At 38.6% G+C, this 18292-nt stretch overlaps 1 protein-coding gene across 1 annotated transcript in view; it reads left to right on the top strand.

The window, feature by feature from the left end:
* Positions 1–18292, top strand: part of PKHD1 (PKHD1 ciliary IPT domain containing fibrocystin/polyductin) — a 459739-nt gene that overhangs the window by 321460 nt on the left and 119987 nt on the right. The window contains 4 exon segments of the mRNA XM_055330173.1: positions 9004–9158; positions 10545–10697; positions 15866–16744; positions 17847–18015. Of these exon segments, the coding sequence (XP_055186148.1) occupies positions 9004–9158; positions 10545–10697; positions 15866–16744; positions 17847–18015 (1356 nt within the window).

The raw sequence follows: 18292 nt of genomic DNA, 5'->3' as shown, positions 1-18292 counted from the left end.
ATCACTGAGGAGTTTACAGAGGGCAATCGATAGACTCTGACTTGTGTTTTGAAAACCACTCTGGCTGCTATATAGATGAGGAGTGGTGGAGAAAAAAGCAGAAGCTGGGCTATGAGTTAGAAGGCCAGTTGAGACCAAGTATCATGGTGGGTAGAATTATAGAGGAGGCAATGGTGGTGGAGAGAAGAGATGGCACTGTCTAGACATGCCAATGGACTGAATGTTGAGATAAGGGAAGTGCTTCCGATTTTTTTATTGAGCAACCTGGTGGGAGGTAGAAACATGCACTGAGATGGGAAGACTGGAAGAGGAACAGATTTGCCAGGGTAGAAGATGGGACATGCTAAGTTGGAGACACCAAGTGGAGATGTCAAGAAGGCAATTAGATTTGTATTTTAGGGCTAAGGTAAAAAATGATGGGGAGTCATCCAGGAAGTAGATGATGCCACTGATCAAGAAGATAGGAAGAGGAGAAAATTGGAGTCTGTAAATGAAACTGGGCCAGTCTAATTCTTCAGAAGTTGATAGAGTCAGCAAAGACGATGGAGAAGCAGAGGCCCAACAGGTGATTCTGTGGTGGGAGGAAGAATGGGCAACATGAGTGACTTGGAGGAAGGCCAAGTTGGTTGACCTGGAGAGCAGGGGCTGAGCACAGTAGGGTTACCAGGAGTAGTTAGGGGTCAAGGCATATTCACTGGCAATATCAAGAATTTATTTTTTTACCCTCCAGGAGCATTGTGTAACTGTTTTAAGTTCCTAAGAGGATAGTATGGATGGGAGGTAAAGCTTGTAATCACATTCCTATATCAAAAAAAAAAAATCATTCTAGGTACAATGCAGACAACAGGAGTCAAAAATGTATGTAGGGACACCACTTAGCAGGTCCAAGCAAGAGATAATATAACCTGTAGTCAAGAGCTGACGTGTCGATGGAGAGAAGTGGGCAGATTTAGATACAGGAGATAAAAATCTATAAGATATACTGGATATGATGGACTCTCTTGGTTTCTGGATTGCAGAGATGTATGTGGTGCCATTCACTAAAAGAGGACTAAATTGGAAGAAAAAGATTATGAGTTCAGATTTGGTCATGTTGACTTTGAAGTGCCTGATACCCAAAAAGATTTGTGAAGTAGGCATTTCAAGGAGGGATAAATACGAAACTAATGATGAGGTTAGCAAGTTGGAATCTGGCAAGAGCTGTATGAAAGGATTTTTCTGTAAAGGATGTGTTAAGAACCTCATTCAGTCAGAGCTATAGGCTCCTTCAAAGGAAATTCAATTTTATGAATGAAAACTATCTATAGTAATTCACTACCATTTATTGAGTTCTTATCATGTTCATTTAGTCATGTGAGGCATTACCAAGCATTTTACATATATTGATCTCATTGAAATGTTTCAGTGCTATGTTAGGTATTATTATCTGCATTTACACATACAACAACTATATAGAAAAGTTGAGTAAATTTCTAAGTTTATAAAGCTAGGAGTTCCTGGGGTTGACCGTTTTTTTTTATCATGATTTGTCTGATTTTATTGTTTGTGTTCTGGTGTTCTATATAATACAAATATTAAAAACAAAATTTCTTGTATGAGTGTCCTGATAAGGAGTTTTTAATGAATTTATATGAATGGTATGTAATTACCGTAGTGCATCCACTTAATGGAGAGCCTTCCTTTTTTTAACCTTCTAAAAAATGTGAAATAATTGAAGCCTCATGAGACGTTGCAGAAATAGTATAAGATTCTTATGTACCCTTCACCCAGCATTCCCTGATGATATATTTCATAACCTGAACATGATGAAATCTAGCAAATTGATATTAGTATAGTATTAACTGAAGTACAGACCTTATTCAAGCCATTTCTTTAAACATTGATCTATGGTTTTCCTTATGTTAAAAGTCAATTTAATAAGTCTTTCTAATGCATTGTTATAGGAACAGATTTTACTCAGACTTCCTTATGGATTTTTTACCAACAGAATTACATGTCTGAATTTACTTGTGTATAATTGATTCATTTTATGAAGAACACTGAAGTGAAATCTTCAGAGGAAAAATTTCATGTTGTTTATAAACTTAAACTACCACTGATAAAAGTAAGCTTAGCAAGATATTTGAAACAATATTATTTTCATTTGTTACACGTTATAATTTAAATTTATTGCTAAGTTACTCTTTACTGTCACTTGCTCCAGTTGACTTTAAGGAAGATTGATGAACAACATGTTGGATTTTTTGGACTTTAGCTAAGTCAAGAGAAGTTATACTGAGATTTGTACTTAGATTTAAAGACATTGGTTTTTACTCATTATAAGCATTAAGTAGATGTTTTACTGTGAGTCATTTAAGGGTGACCACATGTTCTTTGTAATTAAATGGTTACTCAATCAATCCTATGCAAAGCTTTTAGTTTTTATCCTGGTCATTACAAGATTTTAAACGGCAGGGACAGGATTCAATTCATGTTTTAATATGGTTCCTGCTGTGTGCAGAGTTGACTGTTGGTGAGGACAAGGGTGGGAGCAGAGAGACTGTTAGGCCAGTGTTCTAACATTATAGCCATTTAAGTGACACATGCTGGTGGCTTAGATTATGGTAGTAGTGAAGATGGAGATGACAGAGTGGTGAAATACCTGTGGCAGACAGGGGAAACGTGGAATGCTGATAGTTTGGGTAAAAGAAAAAATGAAGAATCAGAGATTACCATAGAATGTTTGACCTGAGCAACTGGGTGAGGAATGCTCTGATTTACTGAGAAGAGTTGAGGCACCTGGGTGGCTCAGTGGTTGAACGTCTGCCTTTGGCTCAAGTCATGATCCCAGAGTCCTGGGATCAAATCCTGCATCAGGCTCCCCACAAGGACCCTGCTTCTCCCTCTGCCTATGTCTCTGCCTCTCCGTGTCTTTTATGAATAAATAAATAAAATACTTTTAAAAATAAGAAAAGAAGAGAAAACTGGGGGAAGGGTAGGTTTATGGGGAACCTTCCTCAAAAGATATCATATTTTTCTTATTCCTTTTCTCATTTAGTTTTTTTTAATAATAAATTTAATTTTTATTGGTGTTCAACTTGCCAACATACAGAATAACAACCAGTGCTCATTCCATCAAGTGCCCCCCTCAGTGCCCGCCACCCGGTCACCCCCACCCCCCGCCCTCCTCCCCTTCCACCATCCCTAGTTCGTTTCCCAGAGTTAGGAGTCTTCCATGTTCTGTCTCCCTTTCTGATATTTCCTACCCATTTCTTCTCCCTTCCCCTCTATTCCCTTTCACTATTATTTATATTCCCCAAATGAGTGAGACCATATAATGTTTGTCCTTCTCTGATTGACTTATTTCACTCAGCATAATACCCTCCAGTTCCATCCACGCTGAAGCAAATGGTGGGTATTTGTCGTTTCTAATGGCTGAGTAATATTCCATTGTATACATAGACCACATCTTCTTTATCCATTCATCTTTCGATGGACACCGAGGCTCCCTCCACAGTTTGGCTATTGTGGACGTTGCTGCTAGAAACGTCGGGGTGCAGGTGTCCCGGCGTTTCATTGCATCTGTATCTTTGGGGTAAATCCCCAGAAGTGCAATTGCTGGGTCATAGGACAGATATCATTTAGTTTTTAAAGAAAAATAGTATTATAGAGCCTTATCCAGTCTCTTGGTCCTATTATTTTTCTGGATTTCTTCTGTGACATATTTTCTTCTGTGATGTACTCACTTACTCTGTTATTTATAAGAAAATAACTCTGAACTAAACAACACATTGTCACCTCAACTTTGCCCCAGGACCGTGGCCTTCCACTCTGACCTCATCACTGACTTCATCTAATTTGCTATCTCCTGTATCAAATTAGTCACTATATTCTTTGGATGTACTTTGTTTGGATACTTCTTGTTCTTCTTTCTAGTACATTCCCACTTCAGACATGACTGTTCATATAGTTATTTTTACTAGGCTTCCTAAATGCTTGATAAATAAAATGCTTGATAAATAAAATAAGGGTGTACACAGTGTTCTGGAATCTCTTCTTTACACTCTCCGTTTGTCCTGAGAATCCACCACATCTTCTACAGGCTTTTAATCTCCCCTCTAGCATACACTGACTTTCTTACCATCTGGATTATAAAATGTGGTTTTCTGATTAATGATTTTAATAAAAGTATGCTTCCTGGTTGACTGATACTAAACTACTCAAGGTGTCTGTGTCTTGTTCCTCCAAGTGGCTTCTACAGGAGCGGGAAAATATTGTTTTTTATTGATTGTGTATATTACTTGGCATCTAGTACACAGCAAAACACAAAGAAAACTTCTAGTAAATGCCTGCTACCTTGCAGGGATATGTCTTTTCTGGAAATCAGAACTTATTGAGCCTCTTGATTCAGAGGTAGATCATCTAAGAAATGAGAATCTTACATTTATTTTTAAAAGTCACTGTAATTTATCTTGCTTATTACTCAAACTTTATTGCTATAGTATGACAATTTAGTTCAAGTAATATTAGAATAAAGAGTTGGTGACCTTATTCATTTATTGGCAGGAGTTCAGGATCATGTGTGTAGAAGATCATGTATGTAGAAGATGGTTCTTTGGTCCAGTGAGCTAGTGGGGTCCTGGTCTCAGATTGGCTCTTGCCTCCATGCTGGGAATAGGCACAAGAGGTAGGAACATAAGGTGGAAATAGTGTGGTACACTAGCTGGAACTTTGAGGGAAGACAGACTGTAATAATTCTTTTTTTAAAAGATTTTGTTTATTTATTCATGAGAGACATAGAGAGAGGCAGAGACACAGACAGAGGGAGAAGCAGGCTCCCTGCCAGGGGCCTGATATAGGACTCAATCCCAGGACCCTGGAATCACTACCTGAGCCAAAGGCAGATGCTCTACCACTGAACCACCCAGGTATCCCCAGACTATAATAATTCTAACTGCATGATTAGCTAAATGTGTAATTTTGAGTAAAATTTCTGACCCTCAAGTTCTTATTCTATGATACAGGAAGAAAATGCTAATAGAGTAGCTAGAAGGATTAAGTGAATTAATATATGTAAAGTGCTTAGCCCCTTTTCTGGCACAAAGTGAGCCTCAAGACATGCCAGTTATTGTGGTAATAGTAAAAATAAGTAAAAGCAGCCTTTCTCAATCCATTTGGGAGATTGTGGCAGACCTTCTCCCAACCTCTCCTTATTTCTCTATTTTGACTTCATTTGCATCTATGGAAGAAAAGTTTTCTACATTCTGTAGGGTATAAGTGAACCCAGATCTGTCAGGCTTTTCCTAGCTTTACCACAAGAGAGTACATTTTTCTCTCTCCTTAATTTCAATTCTGAAGTTCAGGCAAGTATCACTGATGGCACTGTATTATATCATTGAAATCTGATGAGAGTAGAACAAGGGTTCCCACACACAAAAAATAAATGTGTGAGGTGTTGTGTGTGTCAACTTGAGAAAGTCTTTTCATAGTGTGTGCATCTATCAAACTGGCACATCGTGCACTTTAAATATCTTATATTTTGTCAATTATTATACCTCAATAAAGCTGATACAATAAAGTCCAAGGGAAGGATTTTCAAAAAAGCAGGTTGGATCCCTTGCACACCCTTTTGCAAAGGGTTTGTGAGGCTATATTCAGCAATGCTAAGACACAGAATTAGGATGGTGGTTAAAGAGACCAGTTATCAGAAAAGATATGGTGGGGGAAACTTGGTGGCTCAGTTGGTTAAGTGTCTGCCTTTGGCTCAGGTCATAATCCCAGGGTCCTGGGATCCAGCCCCATGTCAGGTTCAGTGGGGAGTCTGCTTCTTCTTCTCCCTCTGTGTGTGCTATCTCCCCCACTCAAATAAATAAAAATAAAATCTTAAAAAAAAGAAAAAAGATGTGGTGGATTTTGTGGGGAAAAAAGGAGAAAGGAGGCCAGGTAGACAAATAGTTGACATTTATGATAGCTTTTCTGACTATTATCATCAGTGTCGGCATCGCTATGGCTATTTTCTTTCTTCAATACTTCTCATTGTCCCATGCAGACTGACAATCCACAGTATCTTTTGATGTCACTGAAGAAAATGAAAGAAGAAATTTTAACTGAAGTTTAAAAACAAACCTTCAATGTTAGTAGAGTTCAGAAATCTATAGCTATCCCTATTCCTGGGAAGAAAATATCTTGGCATCCGGACACTCTGAGTCTGTGGTCAAATGCAACCATCATTATGAAGACCTCCCCAACGTTTAGTTAACAAATCCATTTAAGTGGTAGGTGTTTATATATAGATGCCGTATGCCTGGTTGTAAAAACTTTTTAAATCAAATTGGAAAGCATACATTTTTTTTGCTTTTTTGTAATTATGTTCTTTTGACCAAAAGAATTATATTTTCTCAAAACTAGATAAAATGTTAGTGCCAAAATAAAGAAAACTGTGCTGACATCTTGTTTATATATTTTTAAAGGTTTTCTTTCAGGAGACTTATTCAGAGTTTCCTCTCTCTTTTCATATGGTTTTCATTTAGGTCCAGTTATGTTGCAAACAGCTCTTTTAATTTTTTTGTTTATTTATTGTTTTAGGTGTGTTTTGCTCAGAACAAAAAGGTCTATCCTCTCCCCTGTGGCTGTAGGACTCTTATTAGTATTAATCAGACAGCTGGGCTTCAAGCAGTCCTGAAGGAAGGATTTCTCAAAATGGTTGAAGGGTGACTAAATAATGAAAGACTGTGAGAGGAAAGTGTAGATGTTGGAACTGAAGAAAAACTGATACTTGACCGCCAGAACCATCTAAGTTCTGGACAACGGGGATCACAATATTCTTTGAAGTTACCACTGTTGCTGTGTGGACACAGAAGTGGAAGGGACCATACTCCTTTGCCATATGTATACAGTCTTTGTGACATATGGGTTCCCAAGGCTCCAAGAGTAGGGGGGGAAGATGAATTTTCAAGAACCTGCAAGGTTTCAGAAGCCTTAATGGAAAAGGTCAGCTTCTGTTCATTTATATTTTTTAATATGAAACTTGGACTAATAATTTCATTAGTTCTTTTTTCTTTTTGTCAAGAACATTGCTATGTGCTATGCAGTTTATATAGCTCAGTAGCATATTTTTTATTGAGAGAGAGGACAAGAGTAGGGGAGTAGCGGAGGGAGAGGGAGAGGGACAAGCAGACTCCATGCTGAGCACAGAACCCAAAACAAGACTGGATTCCAACACTGTGAGATCACGACCTGAGCCAAAGTCAGACGCCTAACTGACGGAGCCACCCAGGCACCCCAGTATTGCTTTTTATTACATTTAGTGGTGGAAGGACTACAAGTCAGACAGGTGAAGCAAAGTGATTTAGTGGAAAGAACCTGAACTTAATCAGGAATCTTGCTTTGTCCTAATCCAACCTCTGACTCCATTCAATGACCTAATTTTGAGCTTTGCTATTTCATCTCTCGGGCTTTAGTTACTTTGCCTTTAAAAACTGGCAGTTGCTTTAATATTCTGTATCTAGGATGTCACTACAAATCAGAAACACAGGTAAGACTAAATTCTTTCATTAAAATTACCACATTTGACAGTAGCCTTTTTCTTTTTTTGTGACTCACTCCATCTGTCTATAAGGCTCAGTTGTACAGACTAGAATTAGTTATAATTTTTGTTTCATAGCAGAGTCATACCATTGACCTACAAATGATCCCCTATTAATGTATTATTTTTTTGGTGTTAATACTACATTGTGTATCTCTCCCACCCCTTTGTAGTAAACTCTTTAGGGATATCTACTAGCTAAAATCTAAGTTGTCATTTTTAAAAATGCAAATGACATATATTTTATTTACCATTATGCCTCTAGCACCTACTATATTGTCTGGTGCATACCAGTTGTTCAATCAATAAATGTTTCATGATTGAATAGCCTTCACATGGACCTCTTGCCTGGGTGAATATTTATGGGTAGAGGAGAATCTCTTATCAAAGCTTGCTAAAATGTGAACATTAATGAAAGAGGCAGGTTAAAATAAACTTATGCCATTGATGTTGGTAATGACTGTGAATGAAGAATAAAGCAGACATATTCACTAGGAAAAGCTAGGCAACAGTGAAAGACTGAAGAAAATTTTTATTAAATGTGAGTTTAAAAAATGAAAATGAACAAAGCTATCATTGTTTCATATTGTGGTGAAAGCACAGTGTTTGGAACTTAGCACACTCAAGAAATGCATACTGTTAGTTCCTGCAGTAACATGGGGATGTCAGGGGGGAAGCCTTTAATATTGGCACTTTTCAGATGAAGATAGGAAACTCAGAAAAGTGACCTCTTAAGGTCACATACCTAGTAAGTGGTACCTCTAGGATCTACATTATATCTGCCTGACCATGAAGGTATAAGCCTTAATACATAATGATAAATTGTCCCAAAATGGCACAATAGTTCTTCAGAAAATTCAAGAAATGATTTCTTTTTTTTTATTATTATTTATGATAGTCACACACAGAGAGAGAGAGAGGCAGAGACACAGGCAGAGGGAGAAGCAGGCTCCATGCACCGGGAGCCCGACGTGGGATTCGATCCCGGGTCTCCAGGATCGCGCCCTGGGCCAAAGGCAGGCACCAAACTGCTGCGCCACCCAGGGATTCCAAGAAATGATTTCTTGTGAAACATCTTTATTATTCAAACTGTTTCCAAACCAAGGAGGAATATGTCTGTTAAGAAACCATGTGTAGTCAGCATATAATAAACCTGGAACTTTTACTATTTCTTGTTTTTTTTTTTTTTTGTCTTGACCTTCATGGCTACAGAATATTTTTGCTATCTTTGTAATATATTCACATAAGCCAGATCATGGACTCCATGAGCATTAAACTTTTCACAAAAGCCATTTTTTCTCTGTCTTGACTTGTTATTTCTAAGTCAATCTCCCTGGTGGGAATTGGTGGTTGCAGTGGATTTCCTTTTCTCTTTGGAGTTAGTAGGTGATCCGTGTTGCACTGCCAGTATACTTGATCCCATTTTTATGCTGTTACAGAATTATAGTAGAGGACACAGTGGATTGGCGACCGCATGACAAAATTGTCCTTAGCTCTTCTTCTTATGAGCCTCATGAAGCAGAGATCCTCACTGTCAAAGAAGTCCAGGCTCACCATGTTAAGATCTATGAACGGCTCAAATACCGGCACATTGGTAAGGCTTTGTTTTACTGGGTAAGAGAAGTGAATGGACCAGGAAGAATGTGTTCAGCAACCTGACTGCGGATCTTACGTCCAATGGCCATTCAGAGGGGATGGGTAATACCTTTCTGCTTTCTAGACTCATCCTAGAAGGAGTTACCTCTATTCCTTCTTTTTTTTTTTTAACCTAACTTTTAAAGAATATTTAAATGTGAAGGAATTTGTTGTTGTTTTTTGCTTTTTACATATCATGGCAAGTTTAGAAGTAAGCAAAAAGATTAAGTATCTGGTTCAAGGTAACTGGGCATTTTCATGGCTAAGCCAGAATAAACCTCAGGGGGACTGAATTTCTAGTTCATTTCTTGTCACACTGAATCACACAATGACTTAAAATTTGGCAGTTATTATAAATAGTGGCTTCTTTTTCCACACTCAGGAATATGTCCTTCCTAACACTTTATGCACTGACTACTACTATTTAAAAAAAAAAAAGATAAAAAGCCAAATGCCTTTTTTCTCAACAAAGGTATATTTTTATAGACTATCCACAGTTAAAATATATTGACATAAATTATAAATACCCAGGAGTTTCCTGGCTCAGTCCAATAAATACATTTAATCCAAGAACTCTCATAAGTAATAAAACACAGAAATAGAGGGATTAGGGAATATCTTTTTGTCTTTGATATGGGAGAGGAAAATACATGTATGTAACAAGATTCTGTCTAAAACTATTTCTAAATCATACTTCCAGGGATAATTTCTTTTTAAAAAAGTAGAAGAGAAAGGAGAAATCTTCCACAGTCCTTGCCAGTAGGATGTAAGGTGCAGTGTAAATAGAGGGCAGTGGGACACACCAGCAGGGTGCTCCTTTCCTGCCCCTGAGGAGGCTCCTTCAGACAGCACTACAGTTAAGACCTATCAGGAGGGGACAGCGCTGCTGCTCTTCGTCCCTTTACTCCTATACATTGCTGTTTTAGCTCTGTCACCACCTCAGTTGGTCTGGGATTCTTCATGCTCATGAAAGAGGTCCACGGACAATGCACAGCCAAACACTCAAGTCTTACGCCTATGAATTTAAGGAAGGAGGTTGGGGACTCCACTAATTGGACAGGTGTGCCCTGCCTTCCTTGTCCCAGTACCCACAGTTATTAAGGAGAAATGAATTCTTGCTTGAACACTCTCACTCTGATCCCAAAGAGAGATATGTGAACGAGCTTTTCATTTCTCAGCTGACATTTGTGGAGAATGCCTGAGGAAAAGCAACCTTAATGTTGGTAGGACTTCTGAGGGGAAAGGAGTGTTTTCATTTGTCAGGTTCTCTGGGTCCCCAGCTGGCAATTTCCGAAATAGGTTTTTAAAGTTTTTTTTTTTTCTTGCCCAATTCCTATTGCCCCAGGAAGCGTCCATGCCATGGAGGATGGCCGATGCATTCGTTTGGCTGCAGAGGTTGGACTTCTGACCCGAAATATACAAATCCAGCCTGATATATCATGCAGGGCGAGACTACTTGTGGGGTCCTTCAGAAAATCCAGCAGTAAAGAATTTTCAGGTAAATGGAATCTTAAGTTACTAAGCCTCACCAATTGGAGCCTATTCTTCTGGGACAGTCAGGAATTCCAACTGTGAGAATTTTCATTTCTAAAACAAAATGTTCAAATTAGATGGCTCCTTTGTGCTCTGAGAAGCTATGAATTTTCAGTTCTAATCTGTGCTTAATTATCAGTGTGATGTTAAAATAATATACTAGCGATCAGCACATATGCACATTTTTACCTCAAAGAAAACATTTTCAGCAGATGTGAAATTTCCTCTGCTTTGAAATTATAGATGATTTAATGACCACTTGAATTTTATCTCTTTCCTGATTTTCTATTACTCTTTCCCAGTAGCATGCTATATCTGATGGCAGGCCTCAGCTCATGCTATAAATTAATAGCGCAAATTTAAATAAAAATGATTTCCATATTCTAGACTGCTTTAAGGATCAGTTCAATCTTTCTCATTTCTTTCAAGCTTTAACTCTCTTGGAATGCTGCAACGTTATTTGATTAGGACCTTATTCTTAAACTTGTGTTCCTTAGATATTATTCCATAATTGTTTCCTGGTCAAATAAATTTCAGGAAAGGATATCACTGTAGCTCCATCTTAGAAAGTTACTGAATACATGAATATAATAAAGGCTCTGAGAAGGCCTAGAATAAAGGATCTAACTACTTCCCAAATATATTGAGCATGAAACACTTTTGACACATCTGTTCTACCAGTATGGTAAAGGGCAGTGTTTGCACCTTAAGTCAAAAGTTCAGAATTTCTGGCCTGTAGAACAAGCTCTCTCTCTCCATAGGCTCTGTGTCCATGAGTCCTCAACAGCAGTGACATTGCTTCCCCTCCCCCCAAAAGACATTTGACAGTATCTGGAGACATTTTACTTGTTACAACTTGGGGGAGCTTCTGGCATCTAGTAGGTAGATGCTAAACTGCCTATAATGCTCTCTGTAGTCCTATAAGGTGAGGACAGTCTCCCACAGGAAAGAATTCTCTGGGGCACCTCGGTGGCTCAGTGGTTGAGCATCTGCCTTCAGCTCAGGTTGTAATCCGGGGTCCTGGGATCGAGTTCCACATCGGGCTCCCTGCAGGAAGCCTGCTTCTCCGTCTCTGCCTTTCTCTCTCTCTTTGTCTCTCATGAATAAATAAATAAAATCTTTAAAAAGAAAGAAGAAAGAAATAAAGAAATAAATAAAGAAAGAAAGGAAAGGAAAAGAAAAGAGAAAAGAAAAGAAAAGAAAAAGAAAAGAAAAGAAAAAAGAAAAGAAAAGAAAAGAAAGAATTTAATTCTCTGGTCCAAGATGTCAATAGAGCTGAGATTGAGAAACCATACTTTAGAAGATGGAGACACAGGCTAAGTCCTGGTCTTCTGGAAATGAGACAGATCTCTTTTACCTGAAACTGTGGGTGGTCCTGGAACATAATCACAGGATAGAAGTCCAGTTCTGATGGTTTAGCACCAGGCCAGAGCTGAATGGGTAACAAGATTGACATGATCCTGAACTTCTGGCACTGCTGATCCAGGGTTTCTTAAATTATTCCTGGGGAAAGAGATGTTATAGACCAAGATTAAAGCAGGTTTTCATGCCTATTTTGTTTCATGCAATCCTAAGATCTTTGTGAGAGAGACATTTTTATAGATGAGGAAACAAAGTCTGTAATAAAATTGCCTGCTTATGTGTGAAACTCACTTATGAGCTTGTGAACAACAACTTGAGGGTAAGATTGGGTCTTTCATCACTGGCTTTCTAATATAGTTAACTGTATTAAGTGCTATGTATTAAGTGCTCCATAAATGGGAATGAAGAAAAGTAAGTGAAGAGTGAGAAAAGTCATCCAGCAAGAAAGTATCAGAGGTAGCATTTAAGTTCAAGTCTGATTCTGAAGCCCTTGTTGAATAGATTTCTAATTTTGTAATCATTTTGGATTTATGGAAGAGTTGCAAAGATAGTATGGAGAGTTCCTGTGTACCTTTTGACCAGTCTTCCCTATTGTTATTATCTGACGTATCTGCTACATTTGTCAAAACCAAAAAGTTAGCATTGATGCATTACTCTTAACTAAATTTAGGATATTTTCCAGATATCACAGTATTTCCACTAGTGTCCCTTTCTGTTCTAGAATCCAATCTGGTTTCCCACACTAAATTAAGAAACTTTGCATTTTTCTGTAAATATACGCCAGAGCCTGGATGAGGTGAAATCTGCAGCTGTAGGTCAAGGATGCTAGCTATGGATGTTGAACAATTTTAAGTTAGAAAATGTGGCCAGTACTTAAAATTTCTGTTTTAAATTGGAGGCCCCTGTCATTCTTTTTCTGACCAATAACATCCAGCAATTTGTACTTAGAATTGTGATTTTTCAAAAGGAAAAATAGAGCAATAGCTGTGAGCATAATCATTGCTTAATGTTTCACTTAAAAGCTCAAGACATTTTAAGTATTTACTATTGATTAGCTTTCAGCCATTGATTAATATGTACATGAGTAAAAAGATCTTATATGATTTATAACTATGAATTATAATCATGTAAGTATAAGACATAAAAAATCCACAAATTAAAATAATACTGATATATTGCCTTGACTGAAATTCTAGAACCACTTTCCATTCTACAAAATAAGCTATTTATGTGTGGGATCTAGCATCTGGTATCCTTTGGGCTGCAGTCCTATGGTGACAGGTTCCATAGCCCTTTCAGCTGTGTGCTATTGGTGAGGGACACTGTAAAAAATGTTATCATCAGACAAATAATTTTTGAACATTTTTTTAAAGATTTTATTTATTTATTCATGAGAGACACAGAAAGAGAGAGAGGCACACACAGGCAGAGAAAGAAGCAGGCTCCATGCAGGGAGCCCGATGTGGGACTCGATCCCGGGTCTCCAGGATCACACACTGAGCTGAAGGTGGCGCTAAACCACTGAGCCACTTGGGCTGCCCAGTTTTTGAGTATTTTGTCATTCTGTGAATATTTCTGCACCATCCACCAGTGCCTCCTTAATTGGTGTCATTTGAGAAATTTAGATATATTGGAATCCTGTCATCTAGCTACAAAGAAAGACATATGTGGTCTCTTTTAAATATATATATATATATATATATATATATATATATATTTACTTTAGAGAGAGAGGACATGGAGGAGGTGCAGAGGGAGAGGAAAAGAATCTCAAAGAGACTCCCTGCTGAGCATGGAGCCTGAGGTGGGACCCTGAGGTGGGGCTTGATCCCAGGATGCCGAGATCATGACCAGAGCCAAAATAAAGAATCGGCTACTTAACTGAAACACCCAGGAGCCCCAGAAAGACATACATGGTCTTTTACTTCATCCGTCTTCTAGATGATGGTATGATCCTTCATGGTACCTGATTCTTAAGGGTGTTAGTTTCTCCTCTGTGAAAAAAAAGTAGGGAAGGTGGAGGGTTTAGGCTGGACTACTTTTGAGCTTCAAATGTTATTCCTGAAACACCATAGCTCCCTCTATTTTTAGTGAGAGAAATAACTTTATAGTTCACCTTCGGCAGAACTTTTTAAAAAGAAAGAAAAAAGGGGTGCCTGGGTGGCTCAGATGATTGAGTGTTGGACTCCTGATGTTGGCACAGGTCATGATCTCAGGATCATGGGACTGAGCCCCATATCTGGCTCTGAGTTCAGCAGGGGGTCTACTTGGGACTCTCTTTCCCCTTTTGCCCCTTCCACTTGTACTCTCTCTATATCTCTTTCAAATAAATAAATAAATCTTTAAAAAAAAAGAAAGAAAAGAAAGAAGAAAGAAACAACATGAAATGCGAAGTTGGGACCTATGTAGCTAAGGGCACATGATTAACTCCTGGCACATTAGGTATAGTCCCATTGCCTGAATCCCAATGCAAAGCTGCTCCTTTTATTCCTCTGCATCTACCACTCCCCCAGCATGCCTGCTTGAGGGTTAACAGTGTATCCTCTGCATGCATTTGCCTCCATCCAAGTCTAATGTGTTACTTAAACCTTCTCTACCTCAGTTTCCTTATTGGTAAAATGGGGATAATTATACCTACCTTATAGAATGTTTGTTAAGTTATGAGTTTAAACACACACACACACATGTATGAACACACATGCTATATTGATGTATGACTTAGAACAGTACCTGGTACCTAATGAGTGCTAAATGAGAGTTAGGTGATAAAGTTATTAACTCGCCTCATTATTTTCTATAATCATGTTCTTATCTATTTTACCAAGAGGATATACATTGACATATTAGTGTACTATATATATATATATATATATATATATATATATATATTAAGATTTTATTTATTTATTCATGAGAAACACACAGAGAGAGGCAGAGACACAGCAGAGGGAGAAGCAGGCTCCATGCTGGGAGCCTGATGTGGGACTTGATCCCGGGTCTCCAGGATCACACTCCTGGCTGAAGGCAGCGCTAAACTGCTGGGCCACCGGGGCTGCCCCAGTGCACATTATATTTTTAAATCAGTCTGGTGGCTGCAGTTCAAACTGTGTTTTTGCAATATCTACTTAAATTAGTACAAATAAATTTCTTGGTAAGGCTAAATAATTCTATCCTCTCCTGACATAAAAGATGTAGAGAATCTTATTATTGTGAAAACGAGACAGGGACCACACTGTGGTGAGGATAAAAATACAGGAAATATTTTACCAGATTGTTAAAATGACTTAGAATATGTTTTATATAATTGAATATTATATTCCTTCATGCAATATCTTTATGGGAATGGTAATAGACCTTTCACTTGGGATCCCTGAGAGGAGACATGCCATTGAGGTGAGTGGCTGGGAATCCATATTTCCTTCATTTTCATCCGGGTCCTTGACTAGCCCAGCAGAAAAATACATGGAATCTGCCAGCTAGCGTGCTCATCTCCAAAGCCTATCTCTCTCTTTCCTATCTGTCCTTCCTCTTCCCCATCCAACTGCCAGACTCTTCAGACTGCACATGAAACCCTGGCAGGCACTCATGTGATATTTCTAATGATTCATTTGTTATCAGTGAGACTCATGGTGTGAAATATAGTGCTGATATTGAGAATAAACTATTATATTAAAAAAAACTTTTTGCATCTCCTGATGCCCACAAATGGGCCATCCTTTTGCCTTTTGTAGGGAAAGAGAGAGTACCTGATGATATGCATTTTGTTTGCAGGTGTCCTTCAACTTTCAAATGTGGAAATTCAGAACTTTGGATCACCACTGTATTCATCCATTGAATTCACTAATGCATCGGCAGGATCCTGGATAATATCGTCTTCTCTGCACCAAAGCTGCAGTGGGGGCATTCGTGCAGCTGCCAGTCATGGGATCATTTTAAATGACAATATAGTGTTTGGCACAGTTGGCCATGGCATAGATTTGGAGGGTCAGAATTTTTCTCTCTCTAATAACCTTGTGGTTCTGATGACACAGTCAGCATGGTCCACCGTTTGGGTGGCAGGAATCAAAGCGAACCAGGCAAAGGACATCAACCTTTATGGCAATGTTGTGGCAGGATCAGAGAGAATTGGCTTTCACATCCAGGGTCACAGGTGCTCTTCTCCTGAAGCTCGCTGGTCTGACAATGTGGCCCACTCAAGCCTTCATGGCCTTCATCTCTATAAGGAAAATGGGCTTGACAACTGTACTGGTATCTCTGGCTTCTTGGCTTTCAAGAACTTTGACTACGGTGCCATGCTACATGTGGAGAACAGTGTGGAGATAGAGAACATCACTCTGGTAGATAATTCGATTGGTCTCTTGGCAACAGTGTATGTGTCTTCTGTTCCAAAGAGTCACATCGAAAATGTACAGATCGTACTTAGGAATTCAATCATTGTAGCCACTAGCTCCTCTTTTGACTGCATTCAGGACAGAGTTAAGCCTCGCTCTGCCAACTTGACATCATCAGATCGAGCTCCTTCCAATCCAAGAGGGGGTCGAGTTGGTATTTTGTGGCCTATATTCACTTCAGAACCAAATTGGTGGCCTCAGGAACCATGGCACAGAGTGAGGAATGGCCATTCAACTTCAGGAATTCTGAAACTTCAAGGTAGGACGTTTCAGCTCCTAAGCAATGTAGTGCATAGGATCTTCATACATTTGTTCATAGGATCTTCAATAGCGTTCTGAAATTATATCAAGAGTGGTCTAGTGTTTACCATCCAATGGATAGCCTGCTGGCTATTGATAATCACCATGGTGATTTATTTATTTATTTTTTATTTTAATTTTTAAAAATATTTTATTTATTTATTCATGAAACACACACACACACAGAGGCAGAGACACAGGCAGAGGGAGAAGCAGGCTCCATGCAGGGAGCCTGACATGGGACTCAATCCCAGGTCTCCAGGATCAGGCCCTGGGCTGAAGGCGGCGCTAAACTGCTGAGCCACCCGGGCTGCCCCACCATGGTGATTTAAATGACAGTGAGTGACTCCTTTAAAAAGTCATTACTTTATTTCTGTGGAAGAACTTTCACAGTGATCATTTGATTATATGACAACTCTCTAAGTAGGTGTTCTTTTTCCTACTATAAGTAGGAGAAAATAGATGCAGAAATTGTGCTTCACTGAAGTTGTTCAGTAGTTGATGGGGCAGCCTGGATTAGAACCAGTTATGCCACAACCTATGATGTTAATCCTCCATCAGATTTCTTTTGTGCTATTGTACTCACTCTCACTGGATTGTGATCAAAACTTTGATGAAAAGTAGAGCTCTTAAGACGTTTTTTAAAAAAATTATTTATTCATGAGAAACACAGAGAGAGAGACAGAGACAGAGGCAGAGACACAGGCAGAGGGAGGCAGGCTTCATGCAGGGAGCCCGATGTGGGACTCAGTCCTGGGACTCCAGGATCATGCCCTGAGCCAAAGGCAGGCCCTAAACCACTGAGTCACCCAGGCTCAGTCACGAGCTCTTAAGGCTTTAATGTGTTGGCATACTCTCCTCTTTTGCATGCAATATTCATGTCTTGAAGAACTACAGATATTTTAAGTCAGGGTTTATATATTAACTCCTGGAACTACCGTGGATAACTTAAATTTACTCCCAGATATGTGTTGATATAAGAATATTTAGTTGTGTAGTCTGTATTTGTGGTTGGTAGTTTATATTATCCAATGTTATGATATCTTAACTTTTTTTTTCAGATGTCACATTTTCTAATTTTGTGAAGAGTTGCTATAGTGATGACCTAGATATCTGCATCCTGCCCAATGTGGAGAACACAGGAATCACGCATCCAATAACGGCAGAGGGGACCAGGATGCTAAAGATCAAAGATAAAAACAAGTTCTACTTTCCTCCTTTACAAGCTAGGTACCAGTTTTAATATTTATAATAAACCATGTTTATGAAGTGTTTGGCAATTACTCTAATCCTTAAACATGTTTAGAAAAAAAAGAATACAAAAAGAAAAAAATAAAATCATCAACGTAAATAGAAGTAAGTTTTTCTGGAAAGAAATGGTAGATTGAATGGCCCCAGTTCTTTATTTACCTATGTGCATGCCCTTTGATATAAGATTTTTAAAAAAAAATATTTTACTTATTTATTCATGAGAGACACAGAGGCAGAGAGAGAAACAGGCTCCCTG

The sequence above is a fragment of the Nyctereutes procyonoides genome, unplaced genomic scaffold, assembly GCF_905146905.1.
Source record: "Nyctereutes procyonoides isolate TBG_1078 unplaced genomic scaffold, NYPRO_anot_genome, whole genome shotgun sequence".
Taxonomy (NCBI): Eukaryota; Metazoa; Chordata; class Mammalia; order Carnivora; family Canidae; genus Nyctereutes; species Nyctereutes procyonoides.
The sequence above is the reverse complement of the archived record's forward strand: the minus strand, read 5'-3'. Positions and strand labels throughout refer to the sequence as shown.